The following is a 22,932-nucleotide window of genomic DNA, read 5'->3' on the forward strand; positions in this document are numbered from 1 at the left end:
TTTTAATGCAGAATATTAGAAAGTTCAAATACAAACTCATAGAGGTATCCCACGTCTAAATCTGAATCCAATTACTCAAGTTATGGAATCTAGAAGGGCAGTTTTGGGTTCCCTTCCTGGAAGCCATTGGAAATATGGAAAAATTGGACATGAAAATGGGTTAAAATTTTGACCATCGAAAAAAAGACTTATTTTAATGTAGAATATTAAAGAGTTCAAATACAAACTCATAGAGGTATCCCACGTCTAAATCGGAAACGATTTACTCAAGTTATGGAATCTAGAAGGGCAGTTTTGGGTTCCCTTCCTGGAAGCCATCGGAAATATGGAAAAATCTGACATGGAAAGTTGCTAAAATTTTGAACCTCATATATAAGAAATATTTTAATGTAGAATATTAGAGAATTCAAATATAAACTCATAGAGGTATTCCACGTCTAAATCGGGATCCAATTACTCAAGTTATGGAATCTAGAAGGGCAGTTTTGGGTTCCCTTCCTGGAAGCCATTGGAAATATGGAAAAATTGGACATGAAAATGGGTTAAAATTTTGACCATCGTAAAAAATATATATTTTAATGCAGAATATTAGAGAGTTCAAATACAAACTCATAGAGGTATCCCACGTCTAAATCTGAATCCAATTACTCAAGTTATGGAATCTAGAAGGGCAGTTTTGGGTTCCCTTCCTGGAAGCCATTGGAAATATGGAAAAATTGGACATGAAAATGGGTTAAAATTTTGACCATCGTAAAAAATATATATTTTAATGCAAAATATTAGAGAGTTCAAATACAAACTCATAGAGGTATCCCACGTCTAAATCGGAAACGATTTACTCAAGTTATGGAATCTAGAAGGGCAGTTTTGGGTTCCCTTCCTGGAAGCCATCGGAAATATGGAAAAATCTGACATGGAAAGTTGCTAAAATTTTGAACCTCATATATAAGAAATATTTTAATGTAGAATATTAGAGAATTCAAATATAAACTCATAGAGGTATCCCACGTCTAAATCGGGATCCAATTACTCAAGTTATGGAATCTAGAAGGGCAGTTTTGGGTTCCCTTCCTGGAAGCCATTGGAAATATGGAAAAATTGGACATGAAAATGGGTTAAAATTTTGACCATCGTAAAAAATATATATTTTAATGCAGAATATTAGAGAGTTCAAATACAAACTCATAGAGGTATCCCACGTCTAAATCCGAATCCAATTACTCATGTTATGGAATCTAGAAGGGCAGTTTTGGGTTCCCTTCCTGGAAGCCATTGGAAATATCGAAAAATCTGACATGAAAATGGGTTAAAATTTTGACCATCGTATAAAATACATACTTTAATGTAGAATATTAGAGAATTCAAATACAAACTCATAGAGGTATCCCACGTCTAAGTCGGAAACGATTTACTCAAGTTATGGAATCTAGAAGGGCAGTTTTGGGTTCCCTTCCTGGAAGCCATTGGAAATATCGAAAAACCGGACATGAAAATGGGTTAAAATTTTGACCATCGTAAAAAAGACTTATTTTAATGTAGAACATTAGAGAGTTTAAATACAAACTCATAAAGGTATTGCACGTGTAAATCGGGATCGATTTACTCAAGTTATGGAATCTAGAAAGGCAGTTTTGAGTTTCCTTCCTGGAAGCCTTTAAAAATATGGAAAAATCTGACATGAAAATGGGTTCAAATTTTGACCCTCGTTTAAAACAATAATTTTAGTGCAGAATATTCAAACCGCAAACTAATAGAGATCCTACATCTTTTAATTTTTTTTTGTCAGTTGTTTTTTTTTTTTGTTTATATCTGAAACGAAATAAAACCTAGGAAATCGTAAATAATTAATTTTTTTTCAACTTCGATTTCATCGCTTCTGCTCTGTGTGAACGCTCCGCATTAATCGATAGTTTTCCCGCTCTAAGTAAGGGCGTTCTACCAATCAGCTGATGGGCATTGGCGTTCCTGAAACATAATTTGAATAAAATCGGAAAACAAAATCTTTTTTAAATTGTCCAATTTCCGAGGAGGATTGACATTCACCATGGGTGTTCCCACGACCGACTGGGTAAACTGGTGTCGCCTGTGCGCCCGCGACGACGTCGTTTTCAAAGTGCGCAAGCGGGACGAAGATCTGGTGAGGATCATCAGGAAATGCTTTGATGTGGAGGTAGGTGATGCGATTGCCTGTCACCCGGACATGTGATACATCGATTCCCCATACCGACAGATGACCCTCGAGGAGCCGGTGCTGGGCAGCATGTTGTGCGAGGAGTGCTACTCGGTTATTGGCCAGCTGCTCACCTTTGCCGAGAGCGTCAGCAAGATCCAGGGCATTTTCGAAATTTTGCGCAGCTCGGAGCCGCAGGACAGACAGGACGTGGACGCCCTGCGGCGGGAGTATGGCCTGCAGCCGACCTGCAAGCTGGAAATGGAATTCCTGGACATCGATGATCAAGAGGACAAGTTTTCCCTTGCCGATGAGGTTCTTTTTTCGGATCATTCCACGACTCCTTTACCTGAGGTGCCCAAAAAGCTTGGTCGCCCGCCAAAGAATTCCACACGTTCCAAATCCGAGCTCGAGGAAGAGCAACCCATATCGCTACCCGCTGATGCATCGCGTGGGCGCAAACCAATAAATCGTGCTGCCCAAAAATTGCTGCTGGACGATGACAGTCAGGAGTTTTTCCTAATCGACGAAGACACCATGTCGCCGGAGCCTGCGAAGCGGAAGCGAGGCAGGCCAAAGGCTCCAGGCAAGCCGGAGAACCTTAACCATAGCCCGAAACAAAGTCCCATGAAAACGAAAAGCATTACCAAAGCCAAAGCAAAGGAAAAGCTGGCCGAGTGCAGTGTGTCCCCCAAAGACCGCTCCCCGAGTCCTCCTGTCGATGAGTTCACCTGCCAGATCTGCAAGGAGTCCTTCCTGTCCTTCATGGCCCTGCGCAGCCATAAACACGATGTGCACGGCGGTCCCAAGAGATTCGTGTGCGACATCTGCGGCAAAGGCTTGAAGACCTTCACGTCGCTGGTGGAGCACAAGCTGGTCCACACGGACGAGAAGCCCTGCGTGTGTCCCGTGTGCAATGCTGCCTTCAAGAACAAGGCCAGACTCAGGGTGCGTACGGAGATGCTTAAGTAGTTAAGTAACTAAGTCATTAAATTGCCATGCATTTTTCAGGTGCACAGTCAGACACACGGAGCGCCGAGGTTTAAGTGCGACGTTTGCGGTAAGATGCTGCAAACGCGGGCGAATCTCAACAAGCACAAGTATGTGCACACCGAGGAGCGCCGCTTCAGATGCGAGATTTGTGGCACCGGCAGCAAGAACTCCACGGCCCTTAAGATCCACCTCCTCAGCCACACTGGTCTCAGGCCCTATGTGTGCAAATACTGCGGAAAGGCTTTCGCGAGCAACACCAACTGCCGGTCGCACAAGTGGAAGAAGCACCCGGAGCTGGCGGAAAAGGAGGATGAAAGCGAATCTACGCGTGTTGCAGTGCCCACGTTGGAGGAGCTTCGGGTCATGTAAGCAAAACGCAGCAGTTAAAAGTCACACTTCCAATAGACTAGACTAAATATGGGTCTCTACTCTTAATTTCAGAACCCGCGAGATGGCGAAAACCAGCAAGGAAGCGTAGAAGCAGTACCCCCAGCTGGATTTCACTTGAATTTTGTTTGTTCCATGATGATAAATGTGTTATCCAGCTAGGAAGCTTGGAGCGAAAACATGCAGATAATTTACACCCAATAATAATTTTTATTGTGACCGATATTATGTAAAATAAAGTAAAACTTGTAAATTTTTAAATATCCCAAAGTAGCCTTCGCCTGGGTATCCAAACATCTGTAAAAGCATGTTTAAACCCATTTGACTTGTTTTCCAATCAAGTTTTGTTTTAATTAATTTCAAAATACATTTACACGTTTTACGCACACTAAAAGTTGGGAATGAATGGATGGCATACCTACGCCACGATTCGGTGATAAATTGGTGAGCGATTAAAAAAAAATTAAGCGATTAAATATTAGGAAATGTAACAAGGAAAAATGTTTAAGGAACAACTAAAAATATACAAATTTAGCAATTTGTGAGTGGGTCTGTGTGGGATAAATATCTAAATACGTTTTGATTTCGATGGTTTTTATAATTATTTGTTGTTAAGTTTAACACGTTGAGAAGCAAAATCTTTTGGCATGGCCTTCCGAGCAGAGCAGAGTCAATAAACGGTGAATCCAAAGGGTTTGCTCTTTATCCTTTCCTCTTTATCCGCCAACGCTCCTAGTCAATGTTCAGGGAGGACATCAACTCCTCGACGCTGCAAGTGGAGATAAAAGTTGTTGGTTAATAATCAGGGAAGATCGGGATCTCGCTGTCAGTTAGGCACGAATGTTTACACTGGCACGCACGTGATATCTATGTCCTGGAAGGCGACGCCCAGCCAGGCCACCACTAGGCAGTAGTGCTGGAAGAGTTGCAGCAGCAGTTCCCCCTCGTCCAGCATCTCCAGGCGCTCGATGCGCTGCCTCTCGGCCGCCGAGATGCTCTCGTACACCTGCACCATGTCCCAGGCGCGGGCGCCAGTCCAGCCGCTGTCCTTGAAGCGGTTCCGCTGCGTCTCCAGCGACAGGCAGGACTCCACGCCGGCCAGGCTGCAGCCGCGCCCGCGCAGATTGTTCAGCATCACATCGCCGAAGCGGTCGTTCATGTTCACCTGCAGCGATTGAGAGAATAATTGATATGGTAAGGGAATAAGATGTTCTAGCAAGCGATGCTGACCTGCTCGTAGTTGACAAACACGGCGGCCTGGAACTTTTGCGCGATCCACTTTAGCAGATTCCGGCAGTTCTGCGCCTCGATGTAGACGAGCACGCACTCGGCGAGGAAGATGGTGGGCAGGGAGTAGTCCACTTCGGCCTGCTGCAGCTTGTTGTCCACCTCGTCGAGGTTGCGCAGGTCTACGCCCATCAGGTGATAGCTGGGCCCATGGAGGTCCGTGGGACTTAGCCGCACCTCGCCATCCTCGTCGTGAATCCTGGCCAGCAGGGCCTTGTTCCGCTTAATTGTGTAGCACTTGCGGGCGGTGACAGTGGGAAAGTCGAGCTCGATGAAGTTCTTCACCTGGTGGGCGGTGTCCCTCAGACGGAAGTAGAGTGTGTCGAAGCCGCAGCCCAAATTGATGATCTGGCAGTTGCCCGAGGTTTTCTGTGTGAGTGCAATGGGTGGGAAATTCGGTTAGGGCAAGGTCAGCTTGGCCAGGACATGCGCACGGCAGGCGTGGCGGGCAATGACGGGCACGGCCTTGCTGGAGCGAATGCAACAGGATGACCTTGGCACGTGCCAGACAAGTGGGAGCCACCGCGGATGGACTGACCTTTAGAAACTTCTCGACGCACATCTCCACGCCCTTGACCCGGGCAAAGTAGCCGCGGTTGATCTCCGGCGCCTTGCGCTCCTGGTTGCGCACAAAGTACCCGATGTAGTCGTCCTTCCAGTAGCCCAGCCGCACCGCACATCGCTTGCAATCGCTGGCATCGTCGTTGGTGGCTATCACCGCCTCATCGCACGGATGGAACTTGTGTGTCGAGCCGGCGGACGCGCCCGGCGGTGGCGGCTCCATGGCTCTTCGGCGGTTGTGCTCGGTTGGACCTTTTCCTTGTTCACAGTCAGCTCCAGCGGCGGTCTGGAGTCCCAGAATCCTTGTTTTCCTATCCTCAGTTTATTTCTCGCTTGAAAACAGCTGCAGGAGTCGATAGGCGATAATTGTGTGCAGCTTTGCTTGGAACCGATTGCACCGATGAACCGATAGCTCGATGTCGATTGCTTGGCGCGCTTACTTGAAATCAAAAAGTAACAAAAAGTGATAAAACAAGTAATCTCTCCCTCTAGTTGTTTATATGAGTATATTTTTGTTGGAAGGTACGTATATTTTATAAGATATTAATATATGTTTGAAAACAGCTTCATTAATTTTTCTATATTTCATAATTTATGGAAAACAAGGCCTATATCATCATCCCACCACTTAAGATCAAGATGTGGTATAGTAAATAGTATATGAAAAAAATTAAAGATAAACTTCCAAATTAACTAATTCTTTTTCGGCTTTTTGCCTGGTTACCACTTTCAAGACAAATTATATTTTTTTCGAAAACTATCTTAAAAATTATACGTTAACTTACAGTAACTGCAGTTTTTCTTCGGCCTAATTGACTTAAGCACTTCATTAATAAAGGAAGGGTCAGCATGGTAAACAAAGCGTGCTCAAGTGCTTTAATTGCTTCCCGCATCTTTGACATCGGAAGCTATCTCGCTGGGCTATGAACATATAATTAAAATTAGCAGCTACGCCCAACAACCCGCTCAATAAGACGGGGTCAAATGTGAACTGATCGCCAATTGGGTTGGCGCTGCTACGCTCAAAGCGTGAATCACGACCCATCCATCCATCTACCCATCGTCTGGGCTCCGTCCTATATAATAGAATTCAATTAGAAATTATGCAAAAACGTTTTCCGTTTTGTCATGCAAAGATAACTCATTACTGCGTTATTTGAAGCGGATGCCGAATCTAAAAAATTAATTGGTTTGAATGATGCGTCTGCAATTTTTTGGGGAATACAAGAATATGGGTTTTATATTAAAGTTAACTATGGACTAAAATCCATTTTTAATTGTAAAAAAATATTCTCTTTCTTTTTTTACAGAGATGTAGGAGATATAAGCTCTATGGGCCAGTGGCGCTGTAAAAAAGTTCTTAATTTTTTTAACTGGTCCCGAAAAATAATGTAGGTACTTTTAAAATGTCATAACTTTTAAATGGATTGTCGATTGGGACACTTTCGCGATGAGAGCCTCGTCCCTATGTATACCACAGTGATTAAATTACCTTAAAAAATATGGAAGTTAGCTGAGTTCGCGAACCAATGAGAAATTTGTATAAAAAAATAATTGTATCTTTAATTTTATATTAATAAACAATATCACAATTCTATAAAAGAAATTTTTATCACCACTTTACCACTTTTACAATATCACTTATTGTAGGAAACGTCTTACTGACTGGCACTATAAAACATTTTGAAAAAGAGTCCTGAAAAATTTTTTAAATTAATAAAATAAAGTATTTGGTATTTTTGAGTTTTTATTTTTAAAGCATTTTTAAGCTAGTGTACTTAGTGCAAAGCCTGACTTTCTCTACATTTGCTTCCCCTTTTTATTTAATTTCCGGAGCCCCTTTCCAAGGGGGCCTTACGATCTGCTGCCCGCGCTGCGCCCCTGTCGCTCCAGCACCCACGCCAAGTTCCGCTCCTGCTCAGCTGGCTTGGCCGTCTCTCCGACTCGTTCTGGGTTCGAGTTTCGGGCTGGGCTACTCCTCAGTTCGTCGGCAAGCGTCGAGAGCGTCGGTTGTGGTTTGCGTCGCTGCGCACAGGTGAGAGTCGAAAAGGCAGGAGCGTTCAAAGCTGCGCGCGCCCAATACATCGAAAGAATCGCTCGGGCCAGGTGTATCTGTGTGTGCGTCGTTGGTAACAGCCGGCACCTGAGTGTGAGTGTTAACTGAGTTTCGTTCGGTGGTGTGCGTGAGCCGTCGCTTCTGACGGCATTACCTGAGTTTACCTGGCTTACCTGGTAGTCTCAGTCTCTGGGTCTTCCACTCAAAAACGGTCATTTCAGCTGCGTTACGTTTTTTCTCGCTTTGAATGCTTTGCCTTTTTAATGCTACCTTTTTCGGGGCGTTGGCTTGGCCAAGAAAGTTATTGTGAGTGAAGAAATGATACAGAAACGAAAATGCGAATGGTAATGGCTGGAAAATCGCGGTTAGATAGTGAAATGATGATGGCTAGAAGCCGCAACAAGTTGCCACGGCAACGTCATTAATTGGAGCATAACTGTAAAAACAGTGAGATTAAGCCACATTGAGAGAAATGCTTTCCATTTGGAAAATATGAAGTGAAGCGGTAACAGCAAGCATACCAAAAAGCAACACAACAATGCACAAAATTACCAAAGAAACAGATATTTTTTCAAGTTTGCTTTTTAACAACTTACAAATATTTAAAAGTAGTTCTGTTGCAATAAATTTACAAAGTGCAAGATTTTTTAAAATTTTTAAAATTATTTTAAACATTTTAAAAGGGGTTTTAGAGCAAACAATTAAGTTCTAAAGCAGCTCCCAAACGTTAAGAACAAGGGAAAATATTATCAAAAATGGTTCGGTTTTTTTTCCTGTGCAAAAGTAGCAACAACACCTGTGTAGTGGGCCAACACACACGGATACTCACACAGCCGCAGAGATACGCACTCACACAGGCGCACCTGCGCTTCACTTTCAGCGTTATCGTTGCGTTTTATTGTTTGCTTTGGTGATTTGATTGCGAAAAAGCTAAACTTCTACAAATGATTCATCAGCGGACAACAATAACAAATGCTAACACAATTTCGACACGAAATTCGATACGAAAATTCTCAGGCAGTTTGGTTAATAAAAAAAACACTGCGCTCGGCATATTTTTTGTGCAGGCGTTTGCACTTCCGTATTTTTAATACGAACCCTTCGAGGGTTGGGACATCGAACCACCGGGTAACTTGAGGCTTCCACAAGCAGGTTAATGCACCCGCATCGGTGCGAGTCCTTGTGCCACTTTCAGCACACTCGCAGCCAGAACAATAGCATCCACAGGGCCCTGATCTTGAGCACAATCCAATGATATCCTAAATAATATGGGATGTTCAATTGGTATTTCATTCTTTATATCAAAAAGTTGTTATTAAAAGTTGTAATATTAAAAAAAAATTCAAAAAACTAATTTTAATCCATAACTATTACCAAAAGTATACCCAAGCCCCTGATCTTAAGTATGACTTAAAGAAACCCCTAAGATTTATCCATTATTAAATTTAAAGTTTTTCTAAAAAGATTTTCCGTTTTAAACATTTTTTTTTATTATACTAAGAAAACTCAGAAGAATTGATCAAACATTTGTCTCTATTTTTTCAACCCGAACTGTACCCTTAAAACATAATGCAACCAGGGTAACGACATTAATGTTGCATCGATACAACTGCATTGCCAATCAAATGCCAAGAAAGAAATCCAAATTTACCCGCCTTTGGCATAGACAGGTGTCTTTATTTTCTCACTTTTTCTTTTCATGCATTTTTACACGTGCAAGGGAGGGTTTTGGCCGGAAATACCTGTCACATTAGTATTATTAAAAGCAACACTCCCTAAACGACATATTGGAAAACCCAAAGCATATGATGTATTATTTTTATTTGTTTTTTCGTGGACTATTTATAGTCTAACAACGTTTAAAACAATTTTCCTGTCTTGGCTCATACGATCTGGGCCACTCCATTTCCCCAGCTAAAAACAATTTGACGGGATGACCTTTCTCCATTATCGCCGCAATTAACCCATTGACGCCGATTCCGAATACCCAGACAAGGCACGTAATCGCCAGAGTAAGGGGCTCCTTCAATCGACTCCACTTCGAAGTAGCTCTCTATGCCGTAACTTATTTTTAGCGCATTTTTCGAGCCAGCTTTTCAAACGGGTTTGTCGGCCGCTCGGCCTCTTCTAATGCCGCTGTGAAGTGCCAAGAAAATTGAGCCAACAACGTAATGGAAAACCAGTTTGGTCACTCTTACTCGAACTCCGAGCCGAGATTTGTTTTTATTCTGTTTGTTTATACTTTTATGGAGTTTGCGTTTCGGCAGTAATGTGATCTACACTTTTTTGATGCCTTATAAACATTACGAAATACTTCTCAAATTTATATGGGTTTGATTCAGAGCTTCTTAAACATTTTATAAACACATATAATTTTTTATTCTTTTTTGGGTCCATAAAAACAAACTAAAAATGGCCTTTATAAAATTCATAAAAATTGTGTATTAAAGCGATCGTTGTTTGGAGATTTCCAAAGAATCTACATAAAAAACTTTCTTGTTGTTTAAGATTTTTTTAATGAAATAAATTTTATAAATTATTGAACCTTGTTATTTATATTTATAGATCACCATGATGCACAAATTAAAATATCGCGATAAATTAAAATGGTTTTTGGCCCTTCTCCTGCTGATATGCACCTGCTTCGAACAGTCAGCGGCACAGACAAGAGATCCCAGATTTTATTCACGTCCAGGAGTAGACTACCATTGGCCGAATCCAGGCGATCCAGATTACAGGTCAGTCACCACTTCCGTCTGACTTATCAGTTTTTGCACTTACGTTCTGGACCTACAGAACTTACACGTTCAACGATCGCCGATATGGTCACTATCAGCCAAATGGTTTCGGGGCCAACTATCCAGGCAGGAATCCACCTGGACAATATCCCCAGGGAATGCCGAACGAAGATCGCTTTCGTTTTGATCCGGTAAGTGGAATATATTTTAAAATGTTTCTTAGAAATAAAAATTTCATCAATATATAATAGTATATTATTACCAAAAGATTTCATTTTATGGTATAGGGGTCTTTGAAAAAAGAAATATAATAATAAAAGGATTAAAATGTTTGTTAGATTCTTTATAATCCGATTAATTATTGGATATCAAACAGCCAATAAAACTGTGTTAAGTAATCTATATGGCCTCGCAACCCGCGCCAAATCAATTAAATACTGTGACACTAAAAACTGACCCCTATACCAAAGAACCGAACCGAGACGAACCATAAGCGAACAATGCCCAGTCATTGAGAAGGGGAGTTCAGATCGTTCCAATATCAAAGTAATAATCTTAATTAAGTTTTCATGTTGCCGAGCGGAGCCAAAGGCGACTTAATCAATTACACATGTCGTCCATTCACTGATCGGCTCAGAGTCTCTATTCGTTCATCCATGGGAAATGGGCTAATGATAATGACGGTCTCGATTTCTTTTCCCCATCGCAGAACGATCCGAATGCCCGGACCCAGTTTCCGGGAGTTCTGGCGGGGTGGCGAGAGGACTTGCAGGGCAAGCAGCGTCGGGACTCGCTGACCCTGGAGCGGGACGTGTTCGTGACCACCAACTACGGCCAGGTGCAGGGCTTTAAGGTGTACATGTACGACAATCCCGATCCCAAGTCCTTCTATCGCCCCTTTCACTCGACGGTGGACCGTGTGATGGGCGAGTGCTCTGCCTTCCTGGGAATCCCGTACGCCCTGCCACCCACCTTCGAGGGCAGGTTCAAGCCGCCCCGCATCCACCGCGGATGGCAGCTGCTCCAGGCCGTCGATTTTGGACCCGCCTGTCCCCAGCCCGTGCGGTACACGGGAGCCACCAAGGGAGTGATGGACATGGACGAGGACTGCCTCTACTTGAACGTATATTCACCCAAGGTAAGTTCAGCTTTATGTCGGTTTAGCTTATCAGTTCACAACAATAGCTTGGAACCAGATGGTTTATCTCAAAGTAATAGATTCCCAATAATATTATAGACTTTATTATTTGAAACTTTGTCTTATCATTCAAAAAAATAATTATATCATATTTTGAAGAATGCAAAACCAGACGTTTTATCTCTATTTGTGACTCTCATCCCCATATTTGTGACTTTATTCTCTCAAGAACTTTTCTTATCAATAAGAAATAAAATGTATGTGATTTTTTGAAGGGTGCACAACCAGATGTTACCAACCAGATTATCTCAAAGTACCAGATCCCTTTAAACATTTGACACTTTCTTTTAAAAAGAACTTTTACTTTTATCTTACTTTATATCATATTTCAAAGAGAAAACCCCAGATGCTTTTTCTTTAAGTACCAGATCCCCAAATACACTTAAGACATTATTCCCTTAGTACCCTTATCTAAAACAAAAGTTTATAAAAATATTTTTTAGATGTTTAACTTTCCAACCATTAGGAAATTCTAGATACAGTAGTTTCTAGAAAGCTAATTAAAACTTGTATGATCCCCCTCTTTAAAGACTGGCGCTGGTGTGGCCCAAAAGTACCCGGTGATGGTGTACATCCATGGTGGCGAGTTCATCCGCGGGGCCTCCAACTTGTTCCAGGGCCACGTACTGGCCTCCTTCTACGACGTGGTGGTGGTCACCCTGAACTACCGCCTGGGCGCCCTGGGATTCCTCTCCACGGGCGATGAGAACTCGCCAGGGAACTACGGCATCCTGGATCAGGCGATGGCCCTGCGTTGGATCCATGACAACATTGAGTTCTTCAATGGGGATCGCGATTCCATTACCCTCTTTGGCCCCGGGGCAGGCGGCGCCTCCGCCGGACTTCTGATGGTGGCTCCGCAGACGCGGAACATTGTGAGGCGGGTGATTGCCCAGTCGGGATCGGCCCTGGCGGATTGGGCTCTGATCCAGGACAAGTACCGGGCCCAGAACACGAGTCGCGTGCTGGGACAGCTCTTGGGCTGCTCCATCGAGTCCTCGTGGAAGCTGGTCAACTGCCTGCGCACTGGCAGGAGCTTCTATGAGCTGGGCAACGCCGAGTTTGCCCCTCAGGTGGGCAGCTTTCCCTGGGGTCCGGTCCTGGACCACAATTTCACGCTGCCCGGCGACGACTGGTACGAGGGCTGGCGCGAAAAGGACTGGCGTTTCCTCACCCAAACGCCGGAGACCCTCATCCGGGCTGGAAAATTCAACCGGAATATCCAGTACATGACGGGGGTGACCACCCAGGAAGCGGCGTTCTTCGTGGCCCAAAACGAGTCCCTCAGTCCGTTCTACGAACTGGATGGACGCTTCTTCGATCAGAAGATCCGCGAGCACGTCTTCCGGTACAACTACACCCTCAACCCGAACGGGGTGTACGAGGCCATCAAGTACATGTACACCTTTTGGCCGGATCCCAACAACAACACGATTATACGGGACCAGTACATCAACATGCTGAGCGATCTCTACTACCGGGCGCCGGTGGACCAGATGGTCAAGCTGATGCTCGAGCAGAAGGTTCCGGTGTACATGTACGTCCTGAACACCACCGTGGAGGCACTGAATCTCCCGCAGTGGCGAAAGTATCCGCACGACATCGAACGATACTTCCTCACCGGGGCTCCCTTCCTGGACATCGAGTTCTTCCCCAAGAAGGAGCACCTGCAGCGCAACATGTGGACGGACAACGACCGCAACATGAGTCACTTCTTCATGCAGACCTACTCGAACTTTGCCAGATATGGGTGAGTCGCTAGTGGGATGAAATTAGTGAGATTATCATAAGGGAAACGATATTACTAAACCCAACCTAGAACTGTGTATAATCTGAAATTATATATTTCCCTATTCCAGCAATCCGACACCTCAGCAGGTGCTGGGCATGCACTTCCAGCGAGCTTACCAGGGCGAGATTCGCTACCTGAACATCAACACCACGTTCAACTCCTCCATCCTGCTCAACTACCGGCAGACGGAGTGCGCCTTCTGGACGCAGTACCTGCCCACGGTGATCGGAGTGCTGGTGCCCACCTACCCGCCCACGACCGAGTACTGGTGGGAGCCAAAGGAACCGCTGCAGATCGCCTTCTGGAGCATGTCGGTAACCTGCTTCTTCCTCATAGTGCTGGTGGTCATCTGCTGCATCATGTGGCGCAATGCCAAGCGGTAAGTTTGGAGTGGAGTGTGCACCCTGATATAACCTAGCAATCCCTATACCTAATCCCCAGCCAATCGGATCGCTTCTACGATGAGGATGTCTTTATCAATGGCGAAGGCCTGGAGCCAGAACCAGATACCAGAGGGGTGGACAATGCCCATATGGTGACCAACCACCATGCCCTCCGTTCCAGGGACAACATATACGAGTACCGCGACTCACCCTCCACCAAAACGCTGGCCAGTAAGGCGCACACGGACACCACCTCCTTGCGCTCGCCCAGCTCGCTGGCCATGACCCAGAAGTCCAGCAGTCAGGCGTCCCTGAAATCGGGGATTTCCCTCAAGGAGACCAATGGTCATTTGGTGAAGCCAACGGAGCGTTCGACGACGCCGCGCTCCCATCCGAATGGAAACGGTCCGTCCTCAAAGGTGGTGCCGCCCGTGGAAGAGAAGCGTCTGCTGCAGCCACTTTCCAGCACGCCGGTGACGCAGTTGCAGGCGGAGCCGGCCAAGAGGACTCCCACCGCCGCCAGTGTCTCGGGCAGCAGTCGGAGCACCACTCCGGTGCCCTCCGCCCGCAGCACCACCCACACCACCACGGCCACGTTGAGTTCCCAACCGGCGGCTCAGCCCAGGAGGACCCAGCTGGTGGAGGGAGTGCCGCAGACATCCGTCTAAGTAACCGCTCTCTAAGCGCGGGATGCGCTTAGGGAGTCAGCCGAATCGTCCAATCACAGAGCCCGTCGACGAGCCAGGAAGAAGGAGAGCAGGTGGGTTCTGTTCTTTAAATATTACAATTTATTTTTATATAATTAAATTAATATTAACCCTTTTCTTACAGCTTTTCCTGGAATTTATTTTAATTTAAGTTAGTTGTTTTGCGAAAAATGTATTTTTAATTTCGTATTTGTAACACTTTTTTACACAGATCTTTGAGATCTCAGTTTTTATTTGTAGTTGTAGTTTAGGCGAACCAATATTCGTAAAATCTTACCTTAAGTTTAGTTCTTCGTAAGATTGATAACCCAACGAATACAAATCCATATCAATGACATTCCATAGCCTTATGATCGGCCCCTAAGTGTACATAAATATAGGAAGTAATTATGTTGCTAAGTCTATCTCTTAAGAGATTAGCTTGATTAGCTTGAAATATTTTAAATAGTTAAAATATTCTTTCTGCCGTAGTTAAAATGTTTTTATAAACTTGCGGTGTTGTATTTTTAAGTGTATAGTGACACTTCTATCGAATCAAATTGTAAAAAAAAAATTAAAAGAACAAAAATAAATTTACAATTATAAAGGAATAAATTAAATTATTTAAAATCTTTATTCAACAAGAAAGTATACATAACATTGTCACGTCCCTAAGCATAAGATTATCGTGTAAACCATTATATTTTAGCCACTCCCACACATCATCAAGAGCAATACCTACAGTGCCTTCACATCTTGTAATGTCTTCGGTGACACGTCATCGAAAATGTACCAATTAAGTGTGCCTTTTATACATATAGATGTACCTAGATTATAGCGTTTTGTATATGTTTTATGCGTCGCATATAGGTAAAATGACCATACAAATTCAGTGTGAACCGTCCAATAACCTTATGTTTTCATAAGTATCGTGTACATTATTATTTCTGTATATATTCTCATTCGTTACATGATTGAAAGCATAGGGTATTAACACTTTATATGTTTATATGTGTAGTTAAGTTTGATGTACTCGTCCCTAAATAAAATAATATTAATGTACTCAATGTGGTTTTATTATTTTTATTTCCGAGAAGCATTGTGGGTCGTCAAGTAAATATTTTTCGTTGAAATAAAATAAATTTTAATGTTATTTCCTTTGAAATGTGTGTTGGTTATCTTACAGTCTCATTTATTGTATCCTTCCTGGTTATCGTATAAACATTGAAAATATACATCATCAGGACTGTCTTAACGTAAGATTCGTCTTAAGTTTTGAAAATACAAATCATCCATCCGCGAAATCTTGTCCAGAACACAAGCATAGACAAGCGATTCCGATTCCAAAAGACTAAAAACGAATGGAACTGGAAGTAAGGCCTTAAAATAAGTTTTCTAAAATCCTACAGATACAACGAGGCGGCGAAGACAATGTCGCGCTTGAGCAGCCTAATGCCCTCGGAGAACTTGTTCTCCAGGTCCGTGTTGCCGATGGTTTTCGAGGCCTGGCACATCTGGCGCAGCAGCTCCTCCAGTCGACGCATGCACCGGATGATGGAGCCCTCGAAGATGTCGGTCATCTTGCAGACGGAGAGGAAACTGGAGCCCTTGCACCAGGCCAGCACCACGTCCATGAGGAAGGGCTTGAATTTGTCCACATACGTATCGGCGTCCAGGTCCAGTTTGCACTCTGTCGACACCTTGGCGATGCGCCGCGCCAGGTCCTGCATGGAGCGCAGTGGTCCCGATAGCTCCGTGGCGCTCTTCGGGGACTCGCTGGACTTCTCGTCGCACACGAAGCAGGAGAGCAGAGACACGGCCTGCGGAGCGGTGAGGTCGTTGAACACGCCGTTGAAGATCATCTCGGTCATGAGCAGCTCGTCCGCCGAGCTCAGTTCGCAGGCCACGCGACCCTTGAACTCGATCACGTCGCCCGGCTTGCAGTAGCCCATCCGGCGCAGCACGCGCTTGCGGTGCTTCAGCTCCTCCATCTGCAGCAGACTGCGGGCGGCCTTCAACTCTGCCTTCAGGTCCTGCAGCTCCGTCTGCAGCTTCACCTTGTCCTGGTAGCGCCGGTGGATGCGCTCCAGCTCCGGCGACTTGTGGAGGGGATGCTCCTCAAGTCGCTTCTCAAACTGCGAAATGGTATCGACAATGTCGCGGAATTCCTTCTCCTTAATGTTCATGTCATCGATGGGATTAAGGACCGGCGGGCCCAGGGGGAATCGTTTCTTGGCCTCCTGGATGGTCTTCAGCACAGCTCGCCGATTGTCCGCACTACGCAGATCGCTGGGGAAGTACACTCGAATGGAGCTTATCTGGGTGATGAGTGTGTGGGCCACCGGGACCACTTCCATGCATCCCCTTTCGTTCGGTTGGCATGGCTCAGTGTCGCCGGACTTGGCGGCCGCCTCGCTCACGTGCAGCAGTACATCGATGGTGACGCTGGGCTCGGTCTTCAGAGGATTCTTGCGGCTCTGATCCTGCTTCTTGAAGTTCAGCACGATCCCCCAGTCGTACTCCTGTGAGCCGGCGGCCACCTTCACCAGTCTGCCAGGCTGCAGGAACGGCAACAGATATTGTGGCTTCGTTATCCACTGGCGGAACTGCTTGCCGTGATGATCCAGTTGCGAACGAATGTGGTGGTATGAGGCGATGTTGTGCTCGTCCTTGATGCTCAGCTTGTTCAGCTCCAGTGTCTTCTGCTCCACCTGGTCGTGCAGGCCGGGAAGGGCCGCCTGGTTCTGGAACTGATAGAAACTGCGCTCCAACATGTACTCCGGATTGATTTCCTCCACGCGCAGCAGGTTCAGCACCATGTTGTAGGTAAGATGGAAGGCAGAGTTGATGGGATCCGCCTTGCCCTGCACAATATCACGTCCCACAGCCGGCGAGACCTTCTCGTCGATCATCAGGATAACTATGCCCTTGTCATCCAATCCTCGACGGCCGGCACGACCCGCCATCTGGATGTACTCGCCGGAGCTGATCCAGCGGAAGTCCTTGCCGTCGAACTTGCGCGGTGCCGTGAACAGCACCGTCCTGGCCGGCATGTTGAGGCCCATGGCGAAGGTTTCGGTGGCAAACAAGGCCTTGATCAGACCCTCGCCGAAGAGAATCTCGATGGTCTCCTTGAGGATGGGCAGGAGACCGCCGTGATGGATGCCAATGCCACGTCGCAACAGGGGCAGCACATTCTCCACCTGCGGCAGGCGGCGATCCTCCTCCGAGAGCACGTCCATGGCATTGTTGAACACCTCGTCCACCAGCTTCTTCTCATCTGGCGTGTTAAAGTCCAGCTTGGCCATCTGCATGGCGTAGATCTCGCAGTCCTTCTTGCTGAACGAGAAGATGATGACCGGGGCAAAGTTGCGCTCCATGATCATCTTGACGATTTTGAAGATGTTCGTCTGCCCGGCATTGGTGCCCTTGATGCCGCCATTGCGTCCCTTCTGATCTCCCTTGCCAGCCTCACCTGGAAAACGTAAAAATTAGGAAAGGAATGGGATTAAATCAGACCGGACTTACCCGCATTAGCCAGCACCGCCATGGCGGTGGTGAAGTTGTCCTCCTTAAACTGCCCCTTCTCGTCGACGATGAGATGAATGCCATCTCCACCTGCGGGGAAGATGTAGTGCTGCAGAGGAGTGGGCCGGTAGTCTGTGTAGACCACATGGCACGGCTGCTTGTGCAGGTGGCAGACCCACTCGGCGAACTGCCGGGCATTGGGAATGGTGGCCGAGAGGAAGACGTAGCGCACATTGTCCGGCAGCAGGATGAGCGTCTCCTCCCAGACGACGCCGCGCTCCTTGTCGCGCATGTAGTGGATCTCGTCGAAGATCACCCAACCCACCTCGCGCATGATCTCGCTGCCGCGGTACAGCATGTTCCGCAGAATCTCCGTGGTCATGATCAAGCAGGAGGCCGAGGGATTGATAGTCACATCGCCCGTGACCAGACCCACGTCCTTGAACTCGTCGGTGAACTCGCGGAACTTCTGGTTAGACAGCGCCTTGATGGGCGTGGTGTAGATGACCCGCTGCTTGGCGGCCAGCGACTTGGCGATGGCGTACTCCGCCACCACGGTCTTGCCGGCCGACGTGTGGGCCGAGACCAGCACACTCTGGCTGTTGTCGATGCACAGGATCGCCTGGCGCTGGAAGGGATCCAGCACGAAGGGGTACTCCTTGGCAGGCACGCCGCTGAAGGGCTGCAGCGGTATGTACTCCTGGTCGGGATGGGCGGCCACCTCGTGGGTGCAGGACTTGGGCGCATCCAGCAGATGGGTCACAATCCTGGTGCGCAGGGCCTCCAGGGCAGCGGAGTCATCCAAATCGAGAGTGCGAACGGGCTCGTCATCCCCGTCGTCCTCCTCGGCCTCCTCCTCCGGCTCTTCCTGCCGCAGGCGCTTGGTGGGCTCCTCATTGTCGTCTCCCTGCTCTTCCTCACCAGATTCTTTGGAGGATTTCGCCGGGTTCTTTGCCTGGCGTTTGCTGCCCTTCTTGGCAGCGCCGCTTCCCGAGGGCTTCTCCTCCGGGTTTGCTGCTGGCGGCGGCACCTCCGGCGGCACTTCGTCGAAGCAATCGAACAGCTCGTCTATATCCATGCCAAAACCGCGTTTATTTCCCTTTTTTACAAAATATTTTAACGCACGCCGCAAAACATGTGCAGAGTTTTCAGAGCTGACGGTTTAGCGGCTGTTTTGGTATATCTAGCTTTTTATTAGGGGCTGTAAGCCCGCTAAAAAATATGGTATCCTTTGTAATTTTGTTTCAGTAATGCAAAATCTTTCGAAAAAGGTTTTGGTAATGGTAATTCGGGAAATTGTTTGCTATTTATAAGAATATTATATTATTTTGTGATCAAATTTCTACATTTTATTTTATTCGGTTTTTAAAACCTAAAAACATTTGTTCTAAGAGACATTATTTGTTCTACCTACATCTATTTCCACAGTACTCCAATTTGTATAATTTATTTTCTCAACGTCATGAAAATTTAATGGTCCTCTTATAGGATGTTGATTTCGGAATAAAAACAATTTAACAACTCAGTAATTTCCTAATTTAAAGTTATTTTTGATACATTTTCATATACAAGTTCCGGTACCGATTCCGGTTCCCAGGCAAACCAAAATCTGGTATATTTTCAGGTACGGCCACACTAGCGCGCTCAGCTGTTTTCCTTGTCCAATTAAATTATACAATTGTTGGCGTTTTCCGACGTCCATATCGCAGAAATCCAGGAACAAGCGGTGCATCATGGTGGTTGGAGGTGCCTCGGATACGGGCGGCGTGAAGCCGATGGCCATTGCGGGCCGCATGGTGCGCGAGCGGGAGCGCCTCATCGGCATGCTGCCGGAGGAGCGCGCCTGGCGCAAGCAGTGGCTGAAGGACCAGGAGCTGCACCACGGACCGCGCAAGGTGCCGGCCCTGGAGCTGGAGCTCAACAATCCCATCAAGCGCTTCTACCGCGCCCCCCTGGACAAGGTGTGCAGCATCTTGGAACCCGCCCTGGTAAGCTATCAACATGGACATTATGTAATCGTGTGCCGAGCCAGAGGAGTAATCATTTCTGGGCTTACAGGGCTTCCAGCGGGCATTCACCGTGCGCTACTGGACAGGCAAGGCTCTGCTCGCCCTCACCGGCATCTACGCCGGCGCCTACTACTTCAAGTACAACCAGAATGTGAGTAATGGGTCGGGGATTTCAGTTGTCCAGGCTACTGGTACTTCTAAGCAACTGATTCCGGGAATCAAAGGGTGAAAATGTCATGGAAAAAGGTATCAATAAGATAGACTTTCCTATTAGCACATTCTAATTTGTTTAATAACCGATTAAAAAGCTATTGTAAGGAAAAAGAATCGGAAATCTTTACGTTAGCCACTAATAAGTTGATATAATAGGTATAGGAAATAATTGAAAAGCTTTTTATATTATTTTTTATAGCCATCAAAGCTATTTTTTGAAGGGATCTAAACTGCGTCCTGCTAATTACTTGATTACTTGTCAATATATGTAATTACTTGTTAACTTAGTCTACACAGTATTCAAAATATCAAAACTTAGATAGAAGTAGGTCTTAGTTACTGAGAGATAATATTATAATTCTGTCAATATATACAGCCTTTTGTATTATATGTTCTGCTTTAAGGGCCAGTTTTCTTCTGCATATTAAAAGTGGGTTTAAGGCTCCGAGATTCCATACATTTTCCAGGCTTAAAACTTTCATTTTCGCATGCTAAGAAGAAAACAGGCTCAGATCAAAGGTTTTAAAGGTACTTTATGTATATCTAATTATAATCACAAATCAGGGAGGCAGTCCCCCACTATGAAATCATTGTTTTGATCCAATATGATGTTTTCGATGTTGTTTTTAACAAGCTTATTAATAATAATAATAACTCCTTCACCTTACCTCTTCTTCCAGGACTGGACTCGCAAGGGTGGCTGGCGTGTGATACACTCCCGCAAGGCGTGCGTGCCCGGCGACGAGGGCTACCCCAAGGTCTCCGATCGCTCGGCGCCCTCCGACTATGCTGCCCGCGGATTCAAGGAGTCGCCTCTATAAGCTGGAGATCGTGCCGAGCTCGCTTAGTGATTTTTCTTAAGTTTGAAACGTAAATTAATGATATCAAAACAAAAATCGCAATAAATATGGAAACGAAAACACAGAGAAGGAGATTGAGAGTGGATTGTCGTTCGGCCATTGCTTCGCTGCTGAAGAAGAGGTTTTTCTGCTGCGCTCGGCGGATGTTCTTTTCTTGGCTTTTACTTGGCCAGAAAGCTGCCTAAGCAGTTTGGCGGTGTGCTCAATTCGCCGAAATTGTTCATTATCGGCCTGTTTCTTTTATTTGCGTTTTCGAGCTGGTGAAGAAACCAGGCTGCGGTGGAAGCTCCAAGAAAATGAGACATTTCCAGCAGGTGTGGCAATTGGCTTTCCAACAAAGAGTTCGAGTCAGCGGTAGATGGATTATAAATATTTAATGGTAATAATATTTGAAATGGATGAAAGGTGCGGCGAAATCAATCTCTATGAAGTACAGAAAGTTATGCTTCGCTAAATTTAAAGTATTAGAAAATCATTTGATAAAACACCACCATAAAACCATGAAAATAAAAATAAAATTCAATTTTTTAATTAATAAGTGATCTACAAACATTATTTGTGATTAATGAAGAAAAGATGTTAATTTACGTTAAAATTAAAATCGTTATCAACCAATCACGATGAAGTTATTAAGAGTAAGTTCACAAATAGTTAAATAAAATAAAATAAATAAAATGGTACCCATCGTGTTGAAAATGTGAAAAAGTAAGAATCTACAAGGAAAAACGTTGTCATTCTCAAACCATTTAATTAAAACAAAAAAGTAGACAGTCTAACAATTATAAATGCAAGTTACTTCTAAAATAAATACAAGATAAATCGTTTAACGATAGTCCAAGGACAATTTAATTTAAATTGGCTCCCTAATTTCTTGTTTGAAAAGTGCGCGCGAAACAGAATAGTTCGGGTATTTGATTAGAGACAAATATTTTAGAATCAATTATAATAAAAAGGAGTATTTAAAAACATAAATTAAATATTAAATCTGAAAAATAAAATAGATATTAGACTTAACTCAATTAACTACATAATCAAATTCAAATAAAGACCGCGAAAATAAAGAGTTACATACATATGCGTGTAAATAAAATAAAATTAAATAAATATGCCTGTAAAAATTATGAGAATTTATGCTACAATCAATAAAAGTATAAAAAATAAGTCTCCACGCCAGTGAAAGCAATGATAAAACTTAATTGTGTAATTAACTTTTCAAGCAAACTGCCCGCCAAAAAATTTAAATTTTACAAGTGAAAATGTACGCACAAAAGCGTTTAAAAAATTTGGTTTAAAATAATAATGGAATATGCCTCTTAAACTATAAAAAACGACTTCTAAAAAAGCCTCTATGGTAAGAAAAAATAAATTTAAAAATCAATTATTTTCAGGAAAATCAAAATTCAAATTAGAGCGCGCTTAAACTGATATTAACTGCAAGTAAAAATTAAAGTTTTTCCTCTAAGTAAAACAGCTAATTATGGAGTTAGTTTAAAAGAAAATGTTATGATATGTTGAAACATAGTAGTCCCTGGTGAAATTTTAAATTATAAATAAAAAACGATGCACAACAAAAATTCAAAATAGACCGCGCAATCTAATCTGTTAATTGTGTATCGCGAATATGTCTTTCTGCTGGTCGAGATAACACGAAACTATTGTTCCTTTATTGGAAATGTGTAAAAAGTATTTCGAAAAATGATCCACAAAGATAAAAATGACCAAATATTAAATATTAACTAATGATTTAATTGTGTTTGAAAATGCGCGCCAAAATAAGTAACTTAAAATAAATATACAAAAGGAAAAATAATTACAAAATTGGTTTCTAAACAATAATAAGTGTAGTACCTTTATAAAAAATACTACTAGAGATATAAAGAAATAAAAGTTTTTGCACAAAATAAGAAATTTAAAAGATAGTGCTCTGTAACAAATTTTATTTGATGGTTATGTTAAAAGTGATTTTAAGGTGTAATGTTAAAAAGCATATTCTATCATTTAAAGACAAATATGTTTAGTGTGAAAAGTGAGAGTAAAAGAAACAAAACTTTAATTTGTTTAACAGTAAGTG

At 44.2% G+C, this 22,932-nt stretch overlaps 5 protein-coding genes across 9 annotated transcripts; 3 read left to right on the forward strand and 2 right to left on the reverse strand.

Annotated features, from left to right (window-relative positions):
* Positions 1-1,931: 1,931 nt before the first annotated feature.
* Positions 1,932-3,811, forward strand: LOC108032607 (zinc finger protein weckle). Its single transcript, XM_017106535.2, has 4 exons — positions 1,932-2,170; positions 2,231-3,118; positions 3,182-3,528; positions 3,605-3,811. The coding sequence occupies exons 1-4, from the start codon at positions 2,045-2,047 to the stop codon at positions 3,639-3,641; spliced, it is 1,398 nt and encodes a 465-aa protein (XP_016962024.1). The 5' UTR covers positions 1,932-2,044; the 3' UTR covers positions 3,642-3,811.
* Positions 3,812-3,876: 65 nt separating this feature from the next.
* LOC108032608 (leucine carboxyl methyltransferase 1) lies at positions 3,877-5,755 on the reverse strand. 2 transcript variants are annotated; one of them, XM_017106538.3, is made up of 4 exons: positions 5,376-5,755; positions 4,781-5,206; positions 4,411-4,715; positions 3,877-4,319 (listed from the first exon to the last, which is right to left on the reverse strand). In XM_017106538.3, the coding sequence occupies exons 1-4, from the start codon at positions 5,619-5,621 to the stop codon at positions 4,283-4,285; spliced, it is 1,014 nt and encodes a 337-aa protein (XP_016962027.1). In that variant the 5' UTR covers positions 5,622-5,755; the 3' UTR covers positions 3,877-4,282. The 2 variants fall into 2 exon arrangements, with proteins under 2 accessions (XP_016962027.1, XP_016962026.1); XM_017106537.3 differs by having other exon boundaries at positions 4,399-4,715.
* Positions 5,756-7,387: 1,632 nt separating this feature from the next.
* On the forward strand, positions 7,388-15,313 carry LOC108032606 (acetylcholinesterase). Of its 4 annotated transcripts, none has more exons than XM_017106533.3 (8): positions 7,388-7,433; positions 10,020-10,192; positions 10,251-10,383; positions 10,902-11,330; positions 11,921-13,140; positions 13,250-13,561; positions 13,624-14,325; positions 14,397-15,313. In XM_017106533.3, exons 2-7 carry the CDS (start codon positions 10,026-10,028, stop codon positions 14,231-14,233), a joined length of 2,871 nt encoding a protein of 956 aa, XP_016962022.1. In that variant the 5' UTR covers positions 7,388-7,433; positions 10,020-10,025; the 3' UTR covers positions 14,234-14,325; positions 14,397-15,313. The 4 variants fall into 4 exon arrangements, with proteins under 4 accessions (XP_016962022.1, XP_016962021.1, XP_016962023.1 ...); XM_017106532.3 differs by having other exon boundaries at positions 7,402-7,547; XM_017106534.3 differs by lacking the exon at positions 7,388-7,433 and adding an exon at positions 7,626-7,760.
* Positions 15,314-15,318: 5 nt separating this feature from the next.
* LOC108032716 (exosome RNA helicase MTR4) lies at positions 15,319-18,940 on the reverse strand. Its single transcript, XM_017106697.2, has 2 exons — positions 17,780-18,940; positions 15,319-17,726 (listed from the first exon to the last, which is right to left on the reverse strand). The coding sequence occupies exons 1-2, from the start codon at positions 18,855-18,857 to the stop codon at positions 15,655-15,657; spliced, it is 3,150 nt and encodes a 1,049-aa protein (XP_016962186.1). The 5' UTR covers positions 18,858-18,940; the 3' UTR covers positions 15,319-15,654.
* A 462-nt stretch (positions 18,941-19,402) lies between these two features.
* On the forward strand, positions 19,403-20,930 carry LOC108032386 (uncharacterized). Its single transcript, XM_017106207.3, has 3 exons — positions 19,403-19,767; positions 19,838-19,939; positions 20,682-20,930. The coding sequence occupies exons 1-3, from the start codon at positions 19,513-19,515 to the stop codon at positions 20,820-20,822; spliced, it is 498 nt and encodes a 165-aa protein (XP_016961696.1). The 5' UTR covers positions 19,403-19,512; the 3' UTR covers positions 20,823-20,930.
* The last annotated feature ends 2,002 nt before the right edge of the window (positions 20,931-22,932 follow it).

The sequence above is a fragment of the Drosophila biarmipes genome, chromosome 2L, assembly GCF_025231255.1.
Source record: "Drosophila biarmipes strain raj3 chromosome 2L, RU_DBia_V1.1, whole genome shotgun sequence".
Classification (NCBI taxonomy): domain Eukaryota; kingdom Metazoa; phylum Arthropoda; class Insecta; order Diptera; family Drosophilidae; genus Drosophila; species Drosophila biarmipes.